This window comes from Lepisosteus oculatus, chromosome 12, assembly GCF_040954835.1.
Source record: "Lepisosteus oculatus isolate fLepOcu1 chromosome 12, fLepOcu1.hap2, whole genome shotgun sequence".
NCBI lineage: Eukaryota > Metazoa > Chordata > Actinopteri > Semionotiformes > Lepisosteidae > Lepisosteus > Lepisosteus oculatus.
The window spans coordinates 33,354,193-33,378,324 of NC_090707.1; the positions used below are offsets into that span (position 1 = coordinate 33,354,193).

Below are 24,132 nucleotides of genomic sequence, written 5' to 3' on the forward strand. Positions count from 1 at the left end.
GGAAATTAGCACCCACACAGACCACTGGGTGAGCACAATGCCCCCTGCTGGCTCCACTAACACCTCTTCCAGCAGCAACCTAAGATTTTCCCCAGGAGGTCTCCCATCCAGGTACTGACCAGGCACACACCTGCTGAGCTTCAGTGGGCTGCCAGTGGTGAGTTGCTGGGTGATATGGCTGTTATCCAGTAAAAAGGACAGCCTTTTTCTACAGTATATTCCATCTCCAGTACTATACATAGATGCTTCCTGACTAGGATTTTTAAAATAGAAATAATGTAAAACAAACAGACACACACACAAAAATGTGTAAATAAATGTTGTTAATCTGTTGGTAACGTGTAAGGGATTTGTTTTGCTGTTGGGCAGTGGGGCTTTCTGAGTCAAATAAGGGAGAGGAACTTCAGCAATAAAAGGCTGATTCCAAGTCTTGAAAGTCGATGCTGAGAAGCACTAGAACTCTTGGCCTTTTGGTTGCTAAAAGATGTGAATCTACTGGAACAGCAGCTGCAAAGAATCTGGTATAAAGGAGAAAGCACTTTGTTTTATATGATGGCCTCAGTATTTTTATTATAGCAGCTTCAGAATTCTGTACTGCATATAAGAGGTTCCTGGACTGTGTGGTGGTTATATATAAAAGCGAAATCAACTGATGTTATGTTAAAATTGCACAACAATTTAAAATGAATTAAGACACTAGAACAGTTCTGATCACTGTATTACAACAAAAGCTATTGCTGCTCGAGAACCAGCCAAGAAAAGAGAAGGCACATCCAGACTGAAAAGGAACGTCCTATACTGATAAACTAAGAGAATAAAACCTTTTTAGTCTAGAACAGCGATAACTATGAGGACCGGATTAAAAAAAGTCACCGACATAGTCAACCCAATCTGGTTCGATATAAATTTCATTTATACAGATTTTAACAGTCATTTATATTTATGTTTACTTTATCATTAAAATGGACACTACAGTATATAATTCTTAAAACTATTTTAGCTTTCTTATTTTTGTGGTTTATATATATGTCTGTCTTTTTTGTGTAGATTCGAACCTTCCTTCATTGACATATTTTTATCTTTGTAAGTCTATTTCGTGAGGGATGGTAGAACGTGCCGTCCAGCCCATTAGCCTTGGAAGACAGTGACTAGAGCAAATGAACTGTGAGTAGGGGTGTACAGACGCAGATCCAAAACAAATTCAACTGAATAAATAGCAAAACCAAAATTTCACTTGTATTAGAGATGTCCAGGTATCATTGTGGGACATATATAGAAAAGTTACTATCTAAACAGATCAAAAACAAATTATTACAGAAGTACAAGTAATCGGTTTATTCCGTGCTGAAAAAAAGAAGAGAGAAAACACAACGTTTCGGCCGTGGAGCCTTCTTCAGGTGTGAAAGAGACAAGGCAGTAATGTAGCAAATGCGTTTGCCAATTTTCTTGCACTTCTTTATGGGCTGCTGTCGTTCAGAAGAAAGCTGAAATCTGCTCCAGGTTCATGCTCTGTTGCTGGCTTTCCCCTTGACAAGAGAGAAAACGGTCACTGTGGATGCCGAGCGAATGAAACTCAGAATGAGAATGCAGTCGGGGTGAAAAGAGCCATGCTTTCAAGAGCTGTTACGGAAAAGAAATTGCCGCCTTCTTCCTTAAACAAAGTGAAACATGAAACCGCCCATCCATTTTCGAATTGCTTCTTCTAATTCAGGGTTGTGGGAGAGCTGGAGCCTATCCTGGCTAGCAATGGGCACTGGGCAGGGTACACCTTGGACAGGACGCCAGTCCATCGCAGGGCAGATGGACACAAACGCACGCACTCACAACAAAGGGCCAGTTTTTCCAGAAACCACTTAACTTACCATTTAAGTTACCTGACTGGGGGAGGAAGCCGGAACACGTGGAGGAAATCCATGCAAACCGAGGGAGAACATACAAGCTCCACACAGACAGTTCTCCAGGTCTGTGCTAACCACAGCACCACCCATATCTTCTTTATTTCAGGCTAGGTAGCCTTGACCTCAAATCTACATTGTTGCAGGACTTCAGTCCCACCTTTAGTAACTACCAGTATTAAGATAAGCATGCCAGGATCACAGCTGAAAAAAAGAGTATGTAATGTAGTGTCGTTTATACAACTAATACAGTAGCTGGAAAGACAGTGAACAAACTACAAAATGTCCACCTGTTCCTGTGAGATGTTGCTTACCTTACAAACAGACGTGCATTTGTAGTGCCCAACAGAGTTGCTTTACTGCCTTCCACAACCAACATTGATCCTTCCCTTAAGCCCTGTGTATGAGCAAATAACCACCAGTTAAAGGTTTGCTCTATCAGTACTCAACACAGAGATTGGCCACTCATAAATCTAAGTAGGGGCGTGCTAATTTTCCATCTTTAACATAATGTAGCTGAACGTACTTAACCGTTATTTTTAAAATGGTTGCAAATCTTGCACACAGTGTAGTATTTCATTGGTATTTATAAAATTGAATCAGCCCTAGTCACAATCCTAGTGACAATACAAACACCAAAGTCTAGTGACATATTTTTAAAGTACATATTACCGTTACAACCAAAGACACTTCTGTAGATGTGGTATGGAACAACGCTACATTTTTATAGTTATCTAACAATGCTGAATAGAAAGAACAGCTGAAAACAGCAAGGTTTATATTTTGCTTATCCTGGAACAGAGGCGGCGAGGAGGCGGCGAAGTGTCCTTTGCCTCATCTAGTCAAGCTAATGAACCTTTTCACACATTTCTGTCCCATGATGGAGAAAAAAAGATATTAAGCGAACCACGGACTGTACTGCAAGACCTAAGTTGGTGTCCCCTCCATATTCTACCTTATCAATGATTGTTATAATGTCTTATTCTTATTTTCAACAAGTTGCAATGGTGTGGGAGGAGCACTGACTGTCAGTCAGCCCCTGTCACATACCAGAACACAGGGGGTGTCAGGTTCCTCATGAAACTGTAAAATGCGCTGCTCACGGGTCTCCTGAAGACAAAAGAGACTGTCATTCACTCACAGGGCAGGGGGAGACTATGAGGAAACAAACTAATAAAACAATAATAGAACAACATCAGATTTACATACTTGTAAATGTCTTTACTGTAGATCTCTCCTGTGACACTTAGGATCAACACTGAGCACCAGTTTCAGTGGAGTTGCCATACGCTGTATTAGTCAGGTCTAGACTCACCCCCATGTGCTTGCTGTTCCCATCAGGATCCAGATAGTGAGGGTTGATGTTAAAGGGCACCAAGCCAATACTCTTTAGAGAGGGAGGGTAGACAATGGGCATGTCATTGGTGGTGTTGATGCTGATGGTGGCTACATTCGTCCCAGCACTTGATCCCATATAGGGAACCCCATCCTAATAAATGAAAACATCTCTGTCAGAAGGTGTTTGACAAGAGAATAAGAATAAGATGACTTTATTGGCCATATACAATTTCTGGTATTAGGAATTTGTCTTTTCATACACCCCAGTTTGCTCTCCATGAGACACACAGACAGGGAGAGAGAAGCTTGGGGTCAGAGCGCAGGGTCAGCCATTTAAACAGCACCCCTGGAGCAGCTGGGGTTAAGGGCCTTGCTCAGGGGCCAAACGGAGTAGGATTGTTGTGGGATATGAACTAGCAACCTTCCAGCCACAGGCGCAGATCCTTAGCCACAGCAGCGCCCCAAAGAGAAATGGCACCAAATGCACACATTTAAGAAATGTGTGTCAGACTTCCTGAATTGGAGGAAATGGTTAGAAAATAGATGGACGTCAGACCTGCTTACTCTTTTCTCTGGAACAAGACGTCACAGTAAATTGCTGCTACATCAACTTTATTATTACAATAATGATGAGCAGAGAAAAAAGTGTTTATCCATTTTTTTAACTGGTTCATCCAATTCAGGGTCTCAGAGGAGCCCGGGCCTGTCCCGGCAAGCATCAGGCACAAGGCAGGGGAACACTGTGCAACACAATATTCAGGTGTTTCAAAATTAGTCGTGTGAAATTGGCTTCATCACTCTGTTCTCCTCCCCACTGATAGCTGGTGTGTGGGGAGCGTACTGGTATACTATGGCTGCCGTCACATCATCCAGGTGGATGCTGCACATTGGTGGTGGTGGAGGGAAGTCCCCATTACCTGTAAAGCACTTTGAGTGGAGTGTACAGAAAAGTCTAAGGATTTTTATTAATAATAATTATAAGACATACTCAATTTTCTTGATGTGGTGATAAAGCCTTCGCTTAACTCAAGTAACAAATTATATAGAGAAATGAATCAGTAGTCACCACTGTTTTCTTCAGTTTTTGATACTTTGTAATTATCCAGGCAAATTGTACCATTCGTTGTGCCTTAATTGAGGTTATCCTATTAGAGCATTTTAATTCAGCAGTAGTTTATACACTGCAAACCTGCTGTTTGTTCTCAGTGACAAGTGTATAAAAAGCAGCTGCAAGTTACCAAGTTACCTCAAGGACTCTCTTCCTTATTTCCAAAACCAGATTTTGGTCATACAGCGTTTTCAAAAGGCGAAAGGTGTTTCCACCACCTGCAGGTCAAGAGGTGAATGTACAATTACTAATTCAGAAAACAATGTAGATGTTCTGTATGCGTATAAAATGTGTTTTATTAATAAAAATGTTTAAACACGGAGCTATCCTATCCTCCAACCAAGGAGATATAAATAAAAAATGTAAATGTAAATATCGTAGTGCCCTACATACACTAATGGAAACCTATTGCTTCTCATTACTTTTTAAACTGAAAGCCCGATTGTGCCATTGTAATATACAGTATGTAGATGAAGGCTTGATTCATGTATTGTACAATATTGCACAAAACAATATTGAAAATGGGAAAAGAAATCAGTGACAATTTATAGAGAATCACTAGGATCGCTATTAGAGAGCAATGTCAAAACTTGATGATGGGATTTACAAAAAAATACACAGAACTTAAATCTAGAGGAGTAATGTTAAAATTAAACAAAATACCAAGAAAGCCTAATTTATAAAAATTGTGTTAAATTGTAGCCACCACACATTAACACAAAGAATCTTGCTACTCCGAAAAGAGTTCAAAGAAAAGCAATCAGAAAAAGCAGACATCAAAAACGTCATATGCAAAAAGGTTCAAAGGTTAATTTTATTTAAAAGAGGGGAATACACAGGGATTTGATTCACGTGTTCAAAAAAGAGGAAAAGTACCTACCACCATTAGTCCAACTGAAACTAGTCGCTGAAAGAGAAGCCTGTGTACCAAAACTAAGTGCACGTAAACTACAGAACAATATCACGGATCTATGGAACAATACCGTATTTAACCATGCAGTTGAAAATGTTCTCAGAGATCCTTCACGTATCTGCTAGACTATAGATAATGTGAGCAAGACTGACCAAATAGCCCCTTGTTTGCAATTCATATATTGTTCAGGGGGCATCATTATTCATGCAAGAGACACACAAACTTACCAATGAAAATCCCTTGTGCTTTTCTTACTGCATCCACTGGACTGGCAGCCTCATGAATACTGTCCACCTCATAACCTTAATACATACAGAACAGATACGTAAGCTGAGTGATTTTTTTAATCACATTTTCAAATTGATTTCTGAAAGAAGGAACGTCGGGGGGGACATTATGCCAAGTGCAAGTTTTTTGTAATGGTTGAATTAAGACTTCATTTCCTTTTTAAGCTCCATTTAGACTTGGAGAAATGCCGCAGACTCAGATGAGTGATCTTTGGACTGAATGGCGCAACCTGTATTTCAAAAGGTCAACTCTAGAACTTGAGTCTCTCCCACAAGCTGTGTTGACAGCTCAAATCTGTGCAATAGTATCTGCTCTCCAAGTTGAAACAGAACAGGGTAAAGGTTCAAACCGATATCTGACATGAGGAAGAAACAGTTATTTATATGTAAAATTGTCACATTTTCCATCGCACTTTATGATTTTACTTATAAAATGAAATGATTTAGAAGGAACATATCCATCCTCCAACCACCTCATCCAATTCAGGGTTTGTCTATGTCGGCAAGCAATGGTAACAAACCAGGGACACTCAAGACCTATTTTATTAGAAACCTATTCATCTACCTACATGTCATATCAGGGTGATATTTTGCAGCCATATCAACCTGCAACTCACAACTGGTAACCCACTGAAGCTAAGCAGGTGTGAGCCTGGTCAGTACCTGGATGGGAGACCTCCTGGGAAAAACTAAGGTTGCTACTGGAAGTGGTGTTAGTGGGGCCATCGGGGGGCGCTCACCCTGCGGTCTATGTGGGTCCTAATGCCCCAGTATAGTGACGGGGACACTATACTGTAAACAGGCGCCGTCCTTCGGATGAGATGTAAAACCGAGGTCCTGACTCTCTGTGGTCATTAAAAATCCCAGGGCGTTTCTCGAAAAGTGTAGGGGTGTAACCCCGGTGTCCTGGCCAAATTTCCCATTGGCCCTTACCAATCATGGCCTCCTAATAATCCCCATCTATGAATTGGCTACATTACTCTGCTCTCCTCCCCACTGATAGCTGGTGTGTGGTGAGCATTCTGGCGCACTATGGCTGCCGTCGCATCATCCAGGTGGGGGCTGCACACTGGTGGTGGTGGAGGGGAGTCCCCATTACCTGTAAAGCGCTTTGAGTGGAGTGTCCAGAAAAGCGCTATATAAGTGTAAGCAATTATTATTATTATTATTATTATGTCTTTGGACTGTGGGAGGAAGCCTATGCAAACACTAGGGGAACATACAAACTCCACACAGACAACACTCCAGGTCCAGAGTTGAACCCAAGGACTCAGCAATGAGAAGCAACAAAGCTATCCACTGCACCACCCAGGAAATTAATATGCGAGTCGTCTGCCTTCTCTAACAATGTTAATTCACATATTTATTCAGTGTAATAATTTTTGAAGCAAGATTTATTGTAGAACACTATATATAATACCTAGATACTGTGTATAAATTATAGTTTTGTACAATCAAAACTGTAAATTATACAAATGATTGAGTTATTAAATACTGTACAGTCTGATGAACTGCTTTTCCAGGACAGGCTCCAGACTGCTAAACGCCTTTAGTAGGAGTAAATGGCTTTCTGAGAATGGACTGTTTCCACTTCATACAGTGCTCCTGTGCTACTGTTACTTCTGAAAGCAGGAATGGCAAGAACATACATACTATGTAACTATTTGAGAAAAGCATAACATTCAAAAGAGCTGTTTTACTACGTCTCCTTTATAACATAGTATGGATCGATACAATTCAATAAATCTCCCTTTAACATAAGAGTTACACACTTGAAGCGAGGACCTTCCTCGTTTATTTTGAACGGCTTTGGCGACACGAGAAAATTAATGCTTCCTTTTCTCAGTTTTAAAAACGTTTCCACGTAGTAATAGTTAATAATTAACCCAGTAATTCATTTAGTATGTAAACAGTCCCAGCCATAGAGAGAGAAAAATGGTTTCAAACATTTAAAAGAACCTTACCCAGACTCTTAAAAACATTTAAAAGCACCTTACCCAGACTCTTAAATTTTTGTTTCGCTGTTTTGGCATACGCATCTCTGTCATGTAAGGCATACGGAATGAATAAAATTCTTTTGACATCCCTGCACGGAAGAAAACAGTATGTAAACACTCAAACAAAACTTTAAATATTGAATTCATCTTCTTTTTTTGCGCTCTGCAAATAACGTACTATCTGTAACACATTTAACCAACAAAGTCCATCTGTGAAAAAATTGCAGGGACTTGTTTATGCAGAACTGATCTCAAGTTTAACTGCGTGACTACCGTGTGGCATGCATAATCCGTGTCGATATAGTGAGTGGTCATGGCTCAACTCAAGAGGCGACGGGAGTAAAGCAACGAGCAGATTTTAAAACCTTACTCTCCGAAGAAATCTTTTATCTGCTGCTGGCAGTGATCCAGATATCCCCCACCATGCAGAGTCGAATTGGAAACCAAGAGAAGTCTTCTATTCATTGCTTTTGTTAGAAACTGTGCGGTTTTCAATCGTCGACAAGCGCAAGAAGGTTTCAATTTGGAGCTGTTAAAACTAAAAGTCAGTTTTACAACCGTGAAGAAGCGTGAAGTAGTATTCCAGACGTAAAAGAAACATTTAAGTGGGGCCAAAGTTTAAAATAGCTGCCCAAAGACCGCCCTTCCGGTAAGCATATCTACATTTTGTAGATAAAAGTTGCGGCATTAAACCATCTTTGATAAGGTTTTAAACCCCAGTGATTGCTGGGGGGATACAAGATTCCCAATTGTGGGGGTGCGGGATTCAACATAACACCAGCATTATCGATTTTGTTCGAGGTCAATGAAAATGGTCCTTTATTGTATTGTGTATAAAATGATTGTTGCCTTAACTGTAAATATAAGCTGAAAGCTAATACAGTAAAAGGAAAGAAACTGCTATTTCGAAGACCTCCCTCACAAACACGAAACCGATATGTCCTCAAGGAATGACAACACAATGACACAGATGAGAAAACTAAATTATACGTGTATATTCTCCGATGCTCTAATATCCAGGAGGCTGGACTAACGGGATGTTTGATTGAGAAAGTCTAGGAAGTTTAACAAAATAATAATTAAAAAAACTTCCTTAAAGATAGATTTCTTAACATGAAGTAATGATGGGTTTAAGAAACACCCTTCAAACAGTAATACACTACTCCAAAAACACAAGTCGTCCCAATAAAAGTCACGTGAGAATGCATAAAGATCAAGGCATCGGTAATCGGTGAATAAAGGTGAAACTACACAAATAAAAATATTTTTCCAAATATCTTTGAGACCGTGCGTTGGCGGCCACTAGAGACCGATCTATCGTTACTACAGCCCTTCCATTTTCCAACCCACCAAAATCATAAAGCATTTTACGAACTATTGCAATCTACGAAGAAGAAAAGGAAATAATGTCTTAAGAATGGGAAAGTGCAAACACTACTCTGCAAATTTATTTGGATACATTTACATAACGGTAATAATAAAATGTGCAACGTTATTTGACCTTAGAATCCGTACAGTACCCTACGTGTGAGGACAGGAAACAGACTGAGCAATATAGATACTTGATACATTACCTGCGTCCCAATTCTCCTAATGTAAATATGGGGGAGGAATTTACACAATATTTGCATCACTTCATCTAATACCCTGTGCCAAAGTTGACCGCCGATATTGATCTTCCAGACCTTGAGACCTCTTCAGAGCAGAATTTAGACATCTTGAAACTAGTTGGGAGCTTGTTGCTTTAAGATCTTTATGTTGTGGTGGTTCTGCACCCAGTCCTGGAGATTTGGGGCATCTGGACACTGAGGCTGGGAGGCTGGGATGGGTGTTAATGTGTACAAGATAAAAGGACACACAGGAAGTTTTAACACATTATTAAATCAAAGTTTCCAACAGGACTCCTCTTACTAGTGGATCATTAGTATTGCTCGTCACTGACAAGTGTTAGCTGAGGTGTACGTTAAAAGGTGCTTTTTTATGAATGTCAGCTTCAAAACTGGACTAGGACACAAGAGAAGATGCTGTTGTGTGGTCCTGACATCCATATCTTCAAGTCTGAAAGGGAACTGCACATAGTGGAACTCATAATCGAAAACCAGCAACACGCTCACATACTACAACTGAAGGATTAAATGTGAAGGACTGAAAATCAAGGAAAGGTTGGTCAGTAATGTATTGGCAAGACCTCCCTTAGAATACTGTGGACAGATGTAAAAGGTACTACTGCTCTGCAATCCACGCAAATAAGGAAATAATTAAGCAATTAATAAAGGAATTAAGCCAAGTTTGTCTGTGTCTGTCAGTGCCACGTTTTGGACTGTACTTCCAGGATGTATCCCACCTTGTGTCCATCTTTTCCCGGGACAGGCTCCGACTCTCCCTTGCCCCCGAATTGGAAGAAGCTTTAGAAAATGAATGGATGTATTAAGCCAAGTAAACAAAACAAATGAAGTCTTCAACACAGAGGACTGCCCAGAGCCTTTGAGAATGTAAGAAAAGGACTCAAGAGAACAAGGCAATGTTTTTGAAGCAGCCAGATTCCCGGGGAATCAGGACAAATCAACAACTCATTAAAAGTACCCAACTTTTTTACTTTACCATTCCCCCCATATATTACTTTTAAGTTACATAAATATGACAAAAGTACACAAAGGACAACACATTTGGGTTAAACAAGTTTATTTACAAAAGTAAGGGCTTCTGGCAGTTACGACAGTTTCTGTAGGCCTCCGCATCACATACTGTGCTTGGTAACAGAAACAAACAGCAACACAAATATTTCAAAAGGCCCAATGAAATAAATAAACCCCCAAACATGGGTGTTTCACCCAAAACATTTCGTGCTACGTAATGCGAGCAATTTGCAGCAAACCACGGTGATCATCCAAAGAGAGAGACTCGCTAAATGTTTATTGCCCATGATGCGAATATATTTCAGTGTTCTGGATGGAATACACTAATGACATTTCAAGGTTTTTAATATGCTTTATTTTTGCCACACCATACAATGGTCTTATATCAACTTATTTTCCAGTTTAAGTATTATCAATGGTAATGGTCAAATGTTTTTTTTTCCCCCAACCTGTACGCAGGTGCTTTTAAAGACATTTAAGTACAACTGAAGTACCAGTTATATTACTGAGAACTACATGGAAATTTATTTTTCTGGCATGAGTGCTAGACATTTTTATACAGCTATGAGAAACAAACGAACCCAAGAGCAGTGTGTCCAGTTATTTTCGGAGATCTCGGTGTAATCTGGCGTCTGACATCTAACAAATCTCTTTCTTTGCCTTCACTGATGCTTTGTATTCCTAGTACTCTTCTCCGTCTTCTTCTCCTTCATAGGAATCAATTCCCACCTCTTCATAATCCTTCTCCAGGGCCGCCATGTCCTCTCGTGCTTCAGAGAACTCTCCCTCCTCCATCCCCTCTCCCACGTACCAGTGGACAAAGGCACGCTTGGCGTACATCAGGTCGAACTTGTGGTCCAGGCGAGCCCAGGCCTCAGCGATGGCGGTGGTGTTGCTCAGCATGCACACAGCTCTCTGCACCTTGGCCAGGTCTCCCCCAGGCACCACTGTTGGGGGCTGGTAGTTGATACCCACCTTGAAGCCAGTGGGACACCAGTCCACAAACTGGATGCTCCTTTTGGTCTTGATGGTGGCGATGGCCACATTAACATCTTTGGGCACCACGTCTCCACGGTACAGCAGACAGCAGGCCATGTACTTGCCATGACGGGGGTCACATTTCACCATCTGGTTTGAAGGCTCAAAACAGGAGTTGGTGATCTCAGCCACTGACAGCTGCTCATGGTAGGCCTTCTCAGCAGAGATCACGGGGGCGTAGGTGGCCAGAGGGAAGTGGATGCGAGGGTAGGGCACCAGGTTGGTCTGGAACTCAGTCAGGTCCACATTCAGGGCACCATCAAAGCGCAAGGAGGCAGTGATGGAGGAGACGATCTGGCTGATGAGCCGATTGAGATTGGTATAGGATGGGCGCTCAATGTCCAGGTTCCTGCGGCAGATGTCATAGATGGCCTCGTTGTCGACCATGAAGGCGCAGTCAGAGTGCTCCAGGGTGGTGTGGGTGGTCAGGATGGAGTTGTAGGGCTCCACCACAGCTGTAGACACCTGGGGAGCTGGGTAGATGGCAAACTCCAGCTTGGACTTTTTACCAAAGTCCACAGAGAGGCGCTCCATCAGCAGGGAGGTGAAACCAGAACCAGTACCACCTCCAAAGCTGTGGAAAACCAGGAAACCTTGAAGACCTGTGCACTGATCCGCCTAGAAGAAACAGAATTGATCAGTCAAATCATTTTGATTCTAATCACAGAAGTCGGTCCAGTGGCCAGAAATGAAAAACTGGGGGTTTTAGAGTGCACATAGTCAAAAATAAGTCATATGAATTCTTAAATAACTGTTCATGGCATTTGTTAATGGGGAAATGTAACTTATTACAAATGGTCCAACTCTGCTCACTTCCTCATTATAACAGAATACTTTCCATACAGACTTTTTATGCACAGGAGCGGAAAAAAAAAATGCACGTTCCCTGTTAAACAGAACTAAAAAACAACAAGCAACTGGACACAACACCTGTACATAGTAATTTGATATGCCTGTGAGATCAGCTGGAACCTACATAGAAATGCATTTAAATCCAAGAACAGGAGGCACATCTTTACACAAAGAGTTGTGTAGGTATGGAACAAGCTGCCTAGTTATGCTATCAAAGCAAATGGCACCAGGCTACACAGGCCAAATGACCTCCACTCATTTCCAAGTATTCTCCTGTTCTTACAGCAACCTTTCAAGATGACCAGATTAAATGAACCCACTCCCATACTAAAATGACTGACTAGTTGACTGGCAAAATCAGTAACGAAAAGAAAAAATTAACAGCTCACCACACATACCAATGACCTATGTACTATATATGCTACATAATTAAAATAGTGGCAGGTTGCTCATTGAAGGGACTGTACAACAGCTGCCACTAGAGGCTGTTAAAAACACATCTAGATATACATGGTAATAAGCATCTAATTAATTAGGTAATTAGTGAAGGGTTTAGAAGCCCACATTCTTACATGTGTTTAGAGTAGTGAAATACTGAGTATTTCACTGAGTATTAATGGTGTTAGGCTGGGACTGGGTTTTTTTGGGGAAAGAGAGTGGTCAAATATCCACACAGTATATCCATCTGATATGTCTGTAATGGTCATCTCCAGTTGCTCTATACTGGATGTCCTTTAACCTTTGACCTGCAGAATAAATGACTTGATTTACTCACCAGTTTACGGATCCTATCCAAAACGGGGTCGATGATCTCCTTGCCGATGGTGTAGTGCCCGCGGGCGTAGTTATTGGCAGCGTCTTCCTTGCCAGTGATGAGCTGCTCGGGGTGGAACAGCTGGCGGTAGGTACCTGTGCGCACCTCGTCTGGGAATACAAACACTTCAAAATGTAGTCTTCATACTTTTTATGTTTATCTCGTATACCGAGTGTTAAAAGAACTAGATTAACATGTTTTTAGATAATGAAAAATGTGGATTTGGGATTTTGCTTAAATATTTTCGGCTGGGTCAGTCTTCCCAGAAGCCAATCAACCTACCAGTATGCTTCTTCTCGATGATAACTTATTAACAAATGAACGGACAGTGTTGTTTCATGCATTATAGCAAAATCTTTTTTTTCCTGGCATACAGTACATTTAATAGATGCATTTAGCTCAAAACTGACCCAGGTCGAAACAAACGCATGTCATGGGTAATGAAAATCATGTCAGATGGCAAGAGGAATATATATTCACAGTGAGAACAGAGACAAAATAAGAACAAAAATATCCGTATCCTCCTTATAATTCCTGAATAAGAGAAACCCCTCCCAATCTTTACCTCACCTTCATTCCGAGCACTGACAAGGACCAAGAAAAATCCCACCCAAAAAGAAAACAAGGAAGAGGAGACCCCAGCTATGAATTCTGTCCTAATCCCTCCCCCCCACTCTTATCGAATCTGTGACAACTGATTCCTCCTCTTCACAATAGTCAAAATACATTCTAGAAAAAAAAAATAGTCCTCTCTATTCCAAAACACTAGAAAAATTCTGCCATCTTGGAAACATTTGAGGACACAGGATACAGTGAGAAAGAAAGGGATTTTCCATTGCCATTACCTCAATTTTTACGCATCACAAGTCAGTTCTTTCTAAGCCATCCAAATTTTGTGAGATTTTGGGGTTTTTACTCATGGAACTCCTCAACGCAAACTCTACTGTAGGGACTGATATTTCACAACAGTAGCAGCAGATGATTCCTTTACCAAGAATTACCAGTGAGGTTTTGCTATACATGCACACAAGGATCCAGACTGTCTGGTCAAGTCCGACTTGCTTGCCTTACCTATGACAGTGGGCTCCAGGTCCACAAAGATGGCCCTGGGCACGTATTTCCCTGCTCCAGTATCGCTGAAGAAAGTGGTGAAGGAGTCGTCGTGCCCACCCACCGGCTTGTTGCTAGGCATCTGCCCGTCAGGCTGGATCCCATGCTCCAGGCAGTAGAGCTCCCAGCAGGTATTGCCCATTTGGACACCAGCTTGGCCCACGTGTACAGAAATGCATTCACGCTGGGATGGGAGAAAGTCAAGGTTACCTTATGAAGAGTCAACAGTAAACCATATAGCTTATTTCAAAATCCCTCACAAAAATCTAAGCATCTCTCCCTATGAAAATATCTGATGTTCCAGCTATAAGTGAACTTTGTTTTGGCTCTCTTCCCCCCGCTCCAACTAGGCCTTAGGAGACCAATAATGAACATTTATCTTGCCTTCGGTGGGCCTGTGGGAAGACGGCAAATCGTAAAGGTGGAAAACGTTTTTAAAACACCTCAAGTATAGTTCTACATGCCATACGTCTTTCATACGTGTAGCACCCAAGGACCCAGGTTGCAGAAAAAGTGTAATTGAAGCAACTGAAAAGAAACTTTAAAACGTAAAAGCATGCTATATACATACACTGAACTCAAAAGAAATCACTCCATTCATGATAGATTTTGATTCAATATTTTGGTGTAAGTTTTAATTGATCATTCGTGAATGATCACCAGATATCCAAGTGACTTTCACTGTTGCACAAGCACTTAAGTCACTACAATGGTGAGAGAGTTGCTTGGACACAGGTGATGAGGGTGATTCAACATGTTTAAAGTCAAGACTAGTGAAAATGACAATATTCCCTGCTCATCAAAGGGAACACAATATTGCAATGCGTTAGTGGCTCACTCTAACATGCCGTTACACATGGTACACACCTGGCAAGGGATTTCAGGAAAAGGCATTGGAAAATACAGTCTCTGTCCATGTCAAGTTATAAACTTGACAATTTTGACTCGCTACACTTTTCCCCAAGATCAAAGAGGGGCTCCATATGTGATTCAGTTGGCAGGAATTCACCGAGACTTTTAATTACCAGAGTCTGGACCTCAGTTTTAGGTCTCATCCGAAGGATGGAACCTTTTTACAGTATAGTGCCCCCCATCACTATACTGGGGCATTAGGACCCACATGGACCGCAGTATGTAATATCTCTTCCAGTAATCCTTAGCTTCAGTGGATTGCCAGTGAAGCTCAGCAGGTGTGAGCCTGGTCAGTGCCTGGATAGGTGACCTCCTGGAAAAGCCAAGGTTGCTTCTGGAAGAGGTGTTAGTGGGGCCAGCAGGGGGCGCTCACCCTGCGGTTTGTGAGGGTCCTAATACCCCAGTATAGTGACGGGGACACCAAACTGTAAAAAGCCACCGTCGTTCAGATGAGACATAAAACCGAGGTCCTGAGTCTCGGTGGTCGTTAAAAAAATCCAGGGCATTTCTCAAAAAGAGTAAGGGTGTTACCTCGGCATTCCTAGCCAAATTTCCCCCTGGCCTGTACCAATCGTGGTTGCTACAGAATTCCATGTGCAGAAATTGATGGGAGCCTCACTGCACAGCGCTATGTCGATCCAAGTCAAAGGAACCTGGACTGTGTGGGTCCATGCGGCCTTCACATGTTCCAGAAGGACTATGTACATTCTCATACCACACACGCCACTGTAGTTTTCTCACAAGATGAGAATGTGACGGCTACGCTGTGGATGATGTATGGGGATCTAGGGCTTAAACAACTGCAAACAGGTGCATGCTTGCCCAGGATCTATGAAAGGTTAAAATCCTACAAGACTGCGTCTGCAAACAAGGCGTAAAACTTGTCAGAGACCCCTGGTTTGTAATTCTTCCAACATTGGTCAACTAAGATACTACCCAGGAACATTAACATTGTTATCATCATGGCTTGTTGTAACTCAGCATAACGAGTTTATCTAGTTCATTTCTGTTCCAAGACAGATTAGTACAAGTTAGTACAGTGTTTAACATTGCTGCCTTGCAGTGCTGGAGTCCTGGGTTCAATTCTGGACCCAGGGAGCAATCTGTGTGGAGTTTGCATGTTCTCTCACATGGGTTTCCTCTGGATTCATTGGCTTCTGGGAGAATTTGCCTTGGTGTGTGTCTGTGCATGTGCCCTGTGACAGACTGGCATCCTGGCCAGTATGTATCCACCTCTTGCCCCGTGCTTGTTGGGATAAGTTCTGGCTGCCCTGCACATCTGTATTGATATATTTAGAAAATAGAGGGATGTCTCTTCCAAAAAATATACTGCACCTGCATGGATTTGACCATTTCCCTGATAACTTTGTAAATTTGTGGCAGTTGTTAGCATCAGGTCTCCCCTGATTCCACTGTACACAAATTGCACTAAAAGGATGTCTGAAAATTGTAATTATGCATAAAGCATTTTAGATAAAGGATTAAAACATTAACATTTGATAAAACCCAACTCCAAAGGACAGGAAGAGAAACAGATGCCAGAGCGATCCCAGTTAACAGAAACAATGTGCCATTTTATTCATGTCACCTTAAAATTCAATTTGTGAGCAATGCGTTTGGCTGCAGGTATAGGTTTCATTGTTCAATTCAAGGGACTTCCTTTCAAATATCAGGATAAAACAAAAAAAGCTTCCAATTAATAACGTTTATTTTCAGAGAACTTGCTGATCAGGCAACTAATTTGTACCAGTGAGAGAAACCTAGCGTTTGATAGAAAACAATAAGAGAAGAAAATGAATTACTACCGATATCAGCAGCAGTAGTATAATAGAGACTAGGAGAGACCAGAATAAAGATATTTATTATAAAAAATAAACACCTTTTTCATCTCTAAACAAGCTGTTCAGGGACTGAAATTGTGTAGACACACTGACTCCCCAGTGATCAAGACTGGACACCCCTACTCTAAACTCTTGACAGGACTTGCATTTCTCTATGCTTTCTCATTAAAATTAAAAAATGAGAGTTTAATAAAGAAGACTTCAGCTATCGACACCCAGATTTTTTCTGAGAGTCAAAATTACAAGCTTCTTTTCCCACACTAATCACAGCTCTAATAAAACATTGCTCGAGCCCAATAAATCGATATTATACTGTATGTACTGTTTGTGCTATTTTTATCTCATGCAGCCTGCAGGAACATTACTGATGGAAGAGACTGATTAAAGACCAGATTTTATGATATATTGACAGAGCCTTGATTGACAAGATGGCACATTAGTTAGCATTGCTGCTTCACAGCACCAATTCTATTCCTGGGGTGCTGTCCGTGTGGAGTTTGCATGTTCTCCTCTGGTTTCCTCCAAGTGTTCAAAAACATACTGGTTAATTGGCTTCTAGGAAAATTGTCCCTCAGTGGGGAGTGTGTGGCTGCATGTGTGTGGCCTGTGATGGACTGGGGGGAGTGCAAGAGATACACTAAGGGAAATCCTGAGTGTGCGACTTATTTGTAGGCGAACGGAAGTGTGCAAGATTAGGATTTAACCCTCTTACCAAACTTCTGTTAATATTACTCTTTCACAATAGCTCTTCACTATTCTCCTGGTGCCACCAAAGCACAAATGATCCATTAATAAAAATGTGCCATTTCCTTAGATTAGAAATCTGCAAATCGATACAAGCGATTCTGTAAAATAATGGATTTAGCCGTTTGGCACAGCTGGAGAAGCTCTATCTGCAGTTACAGGGTGCAATAATAATCCTAGTATCAGCACCTACTATATGGATTTATCCTGCTGAAAATAGTTCCATTCCTCACGGGGCTGCTCTATTTTAGCCTCCCCAGTTCCTAGTTTGTGAAGTGTCCTAGAATCAGCCCTTGCCCCAGAGTTTTTCCAATTTTTTCTTCCTGGGGGCCGGCTTTCTATTTTTAAAAGGCTGCCGCAGCCACTGCTCCTCCGATAACAGGCAGGTCAGGGAGATTAGATTGCGAGATGCGATGGCCTAGTTTGGGCAAGCAGCCCAGGCCGTGACTCATCTATTTTTGGGCGACTTTACCAACTGAACCTGGGCGTTTTTCCCTGCTCTTCTTTTAGTACATGACTCAGATTTTTTTTTTTGACAGTATTTTTAAAACAAAAGGATCCTGGCTTCATTTAAATACATTTAACAACTGTTCAAACCTCTGCTGATCTTGTCAGGCTAAACTGATCCTTCGGTCTATTGAATCTATGAATTGGCTTCATTACTCTGCTCTCCTCCCCACTTATAGCTGGTGTGTGGGGAGCGTTCTGGCGCACTATGGCTGCCGTCGCATCATCCAGGTGGGGGCTGCACATTGGGGGGCTGCGGTGGTCGAGGGGAGACACCATTACCTGTAAAGCGCTTTGAGTGGACTGTCCAGAAAAGCGCTATATAAGTGTAAGCAATTATTATTCAGACTGAAAGGAATAGGTCTGCAGCCTGCACCAACTAGTGGTATAATTAGAATATATTAAGTACACATTGAACATTTGAATTAAATGAAGTTTAACCAGCTATATTACAAAAGGTGAGATGTACACGGGCAACCCTCTCTGTCCTTATATGAAAAACAAATAGTTATTGCTCAAAATCAGTTCAGAACCTGGTTTCCACTACCTTTTAAATTCATCTTACTCTCTAAAGCCTTTTCGGAGTGTGTGTTTTTTTTTTTGTTTAGTTACTCCTTTCAAAACTAGAATTGTAAATCAATAATTTCACTGCTTCAGGAATGGAAAAATCTCACTGAATTTCATGTTCAATACGCCGAAAGAATTTAGAATCTTCATCCAGAAGTACCTGAATATTACTCTGCTTTAATATTTGCAGAATTGAATGCAGAACTTAAGAAAAATGCAAGTTTAGAGCCGAAATGGATTTTTTGTGCAATCATAAATCTCTTCATTTATATTTTTACTTGAGGAATTACAGTATGGCTCAAACACAGGGTATTGCTAAAAAGGTGTAAATGCTTTAGACAAGCTTGTCACATTCTTCCAATAAAGTACTGCAATATAATCTCAGCAGTAAAGTTACAGTTTCAATAATATTGTGGCATATGTGGAATAGTTCCACGAACACAAAACAGCCGAATTTCATTACTGAATCTTTGATCTACCACCATTTATTCAATTGAGAAATGGAGGAAAACATTGGTCATCAACAGCAGATAAATGGATGAGGTTTTGAAGTCATAATGTAAGGCACCACATATCTCATCCTAGACTAAAATAAACATCACACACACTACACAGTATTACTGTAGTGGCAGAAAAGACCCATTTCCTCCCCAGCTCATATTTGGTATTTTAACATCTGTTCTGCTTATTTGACAGCGAGGTTTATGTGCGGCAGTTACCAGGCTTCAAAGATGTTTCCGTTTCAGTCTAATAAAACTAATGATCTGAAAACCCTTTTTTATGTGACAATTTGCAGTTTAAAACTACATAGTCCTGAAAAGAAAATTTGTTCTAAATGTATAATGGCTAGCTGGGAACCTGGCGGTTGGGTTGTTTTTAAGTGACTATTAACACAAAGATCAAGTCCGTTAAATGCAAGACTACTGCTCAACAAACATTTTTTGACCTTCGTATGAAACGAACAGTGCAGGAGAAGTACAGAGACCAGCAAAGGTTTTATTGTTTAAATTCAGTTAGTGGTAAACCAGCAATCATACAAGAGAGAGAGAAAGAAACTGGCAATAATTAAACCATTTCACTGTAATCCTGGGTGCTTGAACTTGCATTCAAGATTGGCTACCAAATTCCCTTTAGCGTCAACCACACTTAATTTTAAGAAAGCTCTTCGTGATTTGAATATTAACAACGATCACGGATAAATTGATAAAGTGCAAATATAATGAAGTAGTTTAAACTCGCTGTTCAAGGTTCTATAACCACACAAGCATTCCAGCTCAAACTGATTACTATAGGAACATCTAAAACCATTTGTGTCCGACTAATACAAATCAGGAGCTCCACAATTATTTCTAAACAAGTCTTGATAAAATGAAGACATGAAGGTCATGGTAGTTTTTTCTTTCTTAGCAGAAACCAGGACATGAATGGTTGCTTATTGTGTACGTTGCTGTACCATTTTTTGATGCTGTTAATAGGCAACAAACCCAGAAACAAGCCAAAGGCCAGAAGTGGTCAATGTTGAGTTCCTGCTGGCTGTTCCCTTGTAGAATGTCACAGAGGCTCCCAACTCCGGCTATTAACTGCTTTCCCATACCGCATTTCTTTAAGCACTGCAGAAAGTGCAGGCGCCGTTGTGCCTTTTCCAGACTGGCTACAGTGTTGCGAGACCAAGCCAAGTCGGTGAAGATCTGCAGGCCAAGGAACCTGAAGCAGTTGACAGTTTCCACTGGTGAGCCATTGATGCCAACTGGGGCACGACTCCCTCTGGGTCTCCTGAAGTCCACAATGAGTTCTTTTGTCTTGCAGACATTCAGGGCCAGATTGTTGTCTAGGCACCATCTTGTAAGATGCTCCACCTCACTCCTGTATGCGCACTCATCATTGTTGTTGTTGATCAGCCCCAATAATAGCGTTTGCTGCTGTAAGTGGCTGTACAATCATAGGTGAACAAGTATAGCCTAGGACTGAGACAGCAGCCTTGTGGGGTTCCAGCGTTTAGAATCGCTGTAGAGGAGATATTGTTGCCAATTTTCCCCACCACCTTAGGTCTTCCCGTCAGGAAATCCAGTATCCAGTTGCAGCTGGAGTTGCACAAGTCCAGATTCCTGCATTTCGGGACCAGTTTGACGGGAACAATTGTGCTGGCCAAGCTGTAATCAATAAGGCAGTAGAGATACAGCATCATCAATTGACCTATTCAGGCAGGAAGCAAACTGAAGTCAGTCAAGGAAGTCTGAGATGGAACAATATTAGTCTTTCCAGCCACTTCATGACCACTGAAGCGAGTGCTACTGGACAGGAACCGTTCACACAGGTTAGCTTGGGCAGTGGCACCATTTGGGTTTTCTAAAAGCACTCTGGTAAAACTCACGGGGACAGAGAGAAGTTACAAGTGTCTGTATACACAGGAGATAGCTGGTCTGCACAGGTTTTAAGGACACAAGGGGAGACACCATCTGGGCCGGCTGCTTTGCGGGTTTTCACTCTTAAAGGCTATACGCATCTCGTGTTTAGAGAGCTGGAACACAAAGTCCCCTGTTTCACAGGAAGTCTTGATAGCGGGCTCAGTGTTCTGAGCCTAAAAACAGGCGTAAAAGGTGTTCCATCTCATCTGGCAGAGATGCTGTTTTTCCGATTTATCCCTTTATTCCTGCTTTGCCAGTTCAATAGCTTTCTCCAGGTCGTATCTTGATTTTTTTTTCTAATACAGTTCTCGGTCACCTGATTGGAAGGCAGCAGACTAAGTTTGGAGCGAATGTCTTTGTTCATCCAGGGCTTCTGATGGGGATATATCTGGATCTTCTTGGTAGGAACACATCTGTCCACACAGTAGTCGACGCAGGATGGGACCACCTCTGCATGCGCATTTAGATCAGTGGACGAGATTTTTTTTTAAAAATATAGTCATTTCAAAACTGCCTGCGGGTTCTTGCTCAGCAGCGTCTGACTAGCGCTGCACGGTCTTTACTGCAGGTGGCGCTCTTTAGCTTCTGCTTCCACACAGCCAGAAGGCGCACGGAGGCGTGGTCAGACGCGGTGCGCTCCTTTAATGGTGGTATAGCAGTGATCCCGTGTGTTATTGCCTCTAGTGGGAACAGAGAGGTTTTGAAAGTACTTCGGTAGTACTTTTTTTAAAAGCTACAGCGGTTGAAGCCCCCCACCCCGATAGAAACAGCTTCCGGATGCGCGTTTTCGTATTTCCTGATGACGCTGTATGGCGCGCCGGTTCGGCTGGAGCATGCGGGTGAATGTGCACAGCGGTCACAATAACAGCCGTAAATGAAAACCGACGGACTGGGTTAACACACAAAGCTCAGGAAACAGAGTCCGCATGAGAGCTGGTGGATTGCGCCCAAAGCACTAACACTGCACCAATTTACAGATGTTAAAATCTATCGTGTGTGTGTGTGACCGCATAGCATTGCAGGCGCACACCATGCGGTGTAGCTTCCCGCGAAACCTGCGATTGTTCATTTAAAAAAAAAAATGAAATTACGTGCTGTGAATGTCCAGGTCACTGGGAATCAGTCTGATCAACATTTATTATCTGGTCAATTTTGTTCCAACAGTTGCAGAATCCGACCAGCCCCTCGGCTCTAGAAACCTCATCGCAGAAAAAAAAAATAGCTTTGATCCTCCGATCCATAACCCTCTAATCTCTTACCTTCCCTTTGTGACTGATAGCAGCCTCCTCATGCTCATGTGTGTGGACCTTTATACTCGCACACGCACGTCACCATTTTGACTGGGAGATAAATGCCTTTTCAATGAGCAAAATCGTGGACAACACCTGCTTTTTAGATTCGATGTTACACATTTTCCCCGCAACAATCTTCGAAACATCCGCAATTCATTACACACTGAAAGGTATTCGAATGCTTCCAATTTCAAGTGGTTCCCCCTTTTAAAAGCCTGAAACTGTCCATCTAGCCTCAATTCGGCTTTAACTAGTGGTAACAACACCTTTTTGGCACAAGCCTGTTAAGAATGAGGCGCTGCTGTTGTGTCTGGCCGCAGAATACGCACTCTCGAAGTCCCTCATATTTCACAGATACGTTAGCCCAGGACTGCCGTCGCGGGCGTTACATACATTTAATCACACGAAGAAGGAAAAAAAAAAAAAAAAAAAAAAAGACCAAATAATGATCCAGAAAAACGAAATGGCGATTGAGGTTTCTCCATTAGAGACGCCAGCTTTCGCTCCACATCGGTGGTGAGACGCCAACCCTGCAGCGCTCGGCGTAATGACAAGACAGGCGTGTCCCTGAGCGCGGAACAGGCCCACCCAGAAATAATTCTTATCATTTCACAGGCCTGCCTTTCAAATATAGGAAACATTTCCATGGACGATCAGGAAGCCGAGACCACTGCTGTGCATCTTTAATCGTAAGAACAGAGATGCACGTTTGCTGCCATTATAAAATTTCTTCGTAAGATATACATCTGAGAAAATATCTTGCAAGCCTTCCCCCCACCCAAAGACTCATTGTTAGATTTACCAGTGCTACATCGAACGTATTAAGGGTTTTTTCAGTATTTTAAACATGCAATCCGGTTCTATATTTTACTGTATAATGATATTAATTTATATTTTAAACGTTATGCGAATTACAGATACCGAATTTTAATACACGTGGCGTTTTAGGTACTTAATTTATTCATTCTTAAATATTGCGTTATTTCATCAAAATTCAAGAGTTAAAAAAGACTCGGTTCAATATACATTTGCAATCAAACAAATTTGGGGGTCTCTGAAGCAGTGCTGCTAAACGGATTCAATCCTGAGTTTCACCTGACCTGCATTTCAGACGCCGATTTTTCCCCCCCAAAAGCTTTAGCTTTTAACATTACAGTGAGACGACAGTACACGACATTACAGCTGTGCCGTCTACACACAATCAAATACAGCAACATTATCACATTTATGGATGAAACTGTAAACGTGTCAAGTAATAGCAGGTCAAACTGTTCAGCTCATCTGAGGGGGGGAAAAAAATGTTTTGGAATTACGCTTAGCTCTTAACATAAAAACTCTATATTCAATGTTTCATCTTTTACTCAAATGAACAAAAAATGCTTCGGGTAACTTTAAATGTTAAAACTCACCATCTTGCTGCTGTATTGTTCCGAGTCTTTTTTTTTTGAAAATATAATAAATACAAATGCGTAGGTCAAGACGAAATCCTGCGGTACTTCGCTTCCTCACTGCAAACCTTCAAAGTGGTCTCCGTGAGTGACTAGTGCAGCTTAGCCGGCTGTTGGGTTATATATCCCGGGTAGTTATCGGAGGAGGAGCCCCTGTCAAAGCCCTGGGCTGGTCCCCGACACGCCCACACACAGCACACGCAGTTAGAAATGAACCGGGCAAAGCTTTCAGCACCGGAAGGTGTTTTTATTGCAGTGGGCCGGTTAATAAACCCAAAAGGAGACTCCGGAAAAGGGGGAAAATACAGAGCCCACTTCTGGGGTTTCGGCTAGTAAAACATGACATCACCCCTGAGCATCCTGCATTTTTTGACGTGCTAAGGTACCGTTTTATGACGCAGGTTTGTAGCATGTAAAGAGCCGCCAAT

The 24,132-nt window shown here is 41.7% G+C and overlaps 2 protein-coding genes across 2 annotated transcripts; both read right to left on the minus strand.

Moving 5' to 3' along the window:
- Nucleotides 1–1,320: 1,320 nt before the first annotated feature.
- Nucleotides 1,321–8,137, minus strand: LOC102695285 (alpha-aspartyl dipeptidase). The gene is made up of 8 exons (XM_006636792.3): nt 7,909–8,137; nt 7,539–7,627; nt 5,482–5,556; nt 4,480–4,559; nt 3,211–3,384; nt 2,946–3,005; nt 2,210–2,292; nt 1,321–1,526 (listed from the first exon to the last, which is right to left on the minus strand). Exons 1-8 carry the CDS (start codon nt 8,001–8,003, stop codon nt 1,457–1,459), a joined length of 726 nt encoding a protein of 241 aa, XP_006636855.1. The 5' UTR covers nt 8,004–8,137; the 3' UTR covers nt 1,321–1,456.
- Nucleotides 8,138–10,203: 2,066 nt separating this feature from the next.
- Nucleotides 10,204–23,810, minus strand: LOC102695089 (tubulin alpha chain). The gene is made up of 4 exons (XM_006636791.3): nt 23,666–23,810; nt 13,950–14,172; nt 12,840–12,988; nt 10,204–11,830 (listed from the first exon to the last, which is right to left on the minus strand). Exons 1-4 carry the CDS (start codon nt 23,666–23,668, stop codon nt 10,856–10,858), a joined length of 1,350 nt encoding a protein of 449 aa, XP_006636854.2. The 5' UTR covers nt 23,669–23,810; the 3' UTR covers nt 10,204–10,855.
- Between the last annotated feature and the right edge of the window lie 322 nt (nt 23,811–24,132).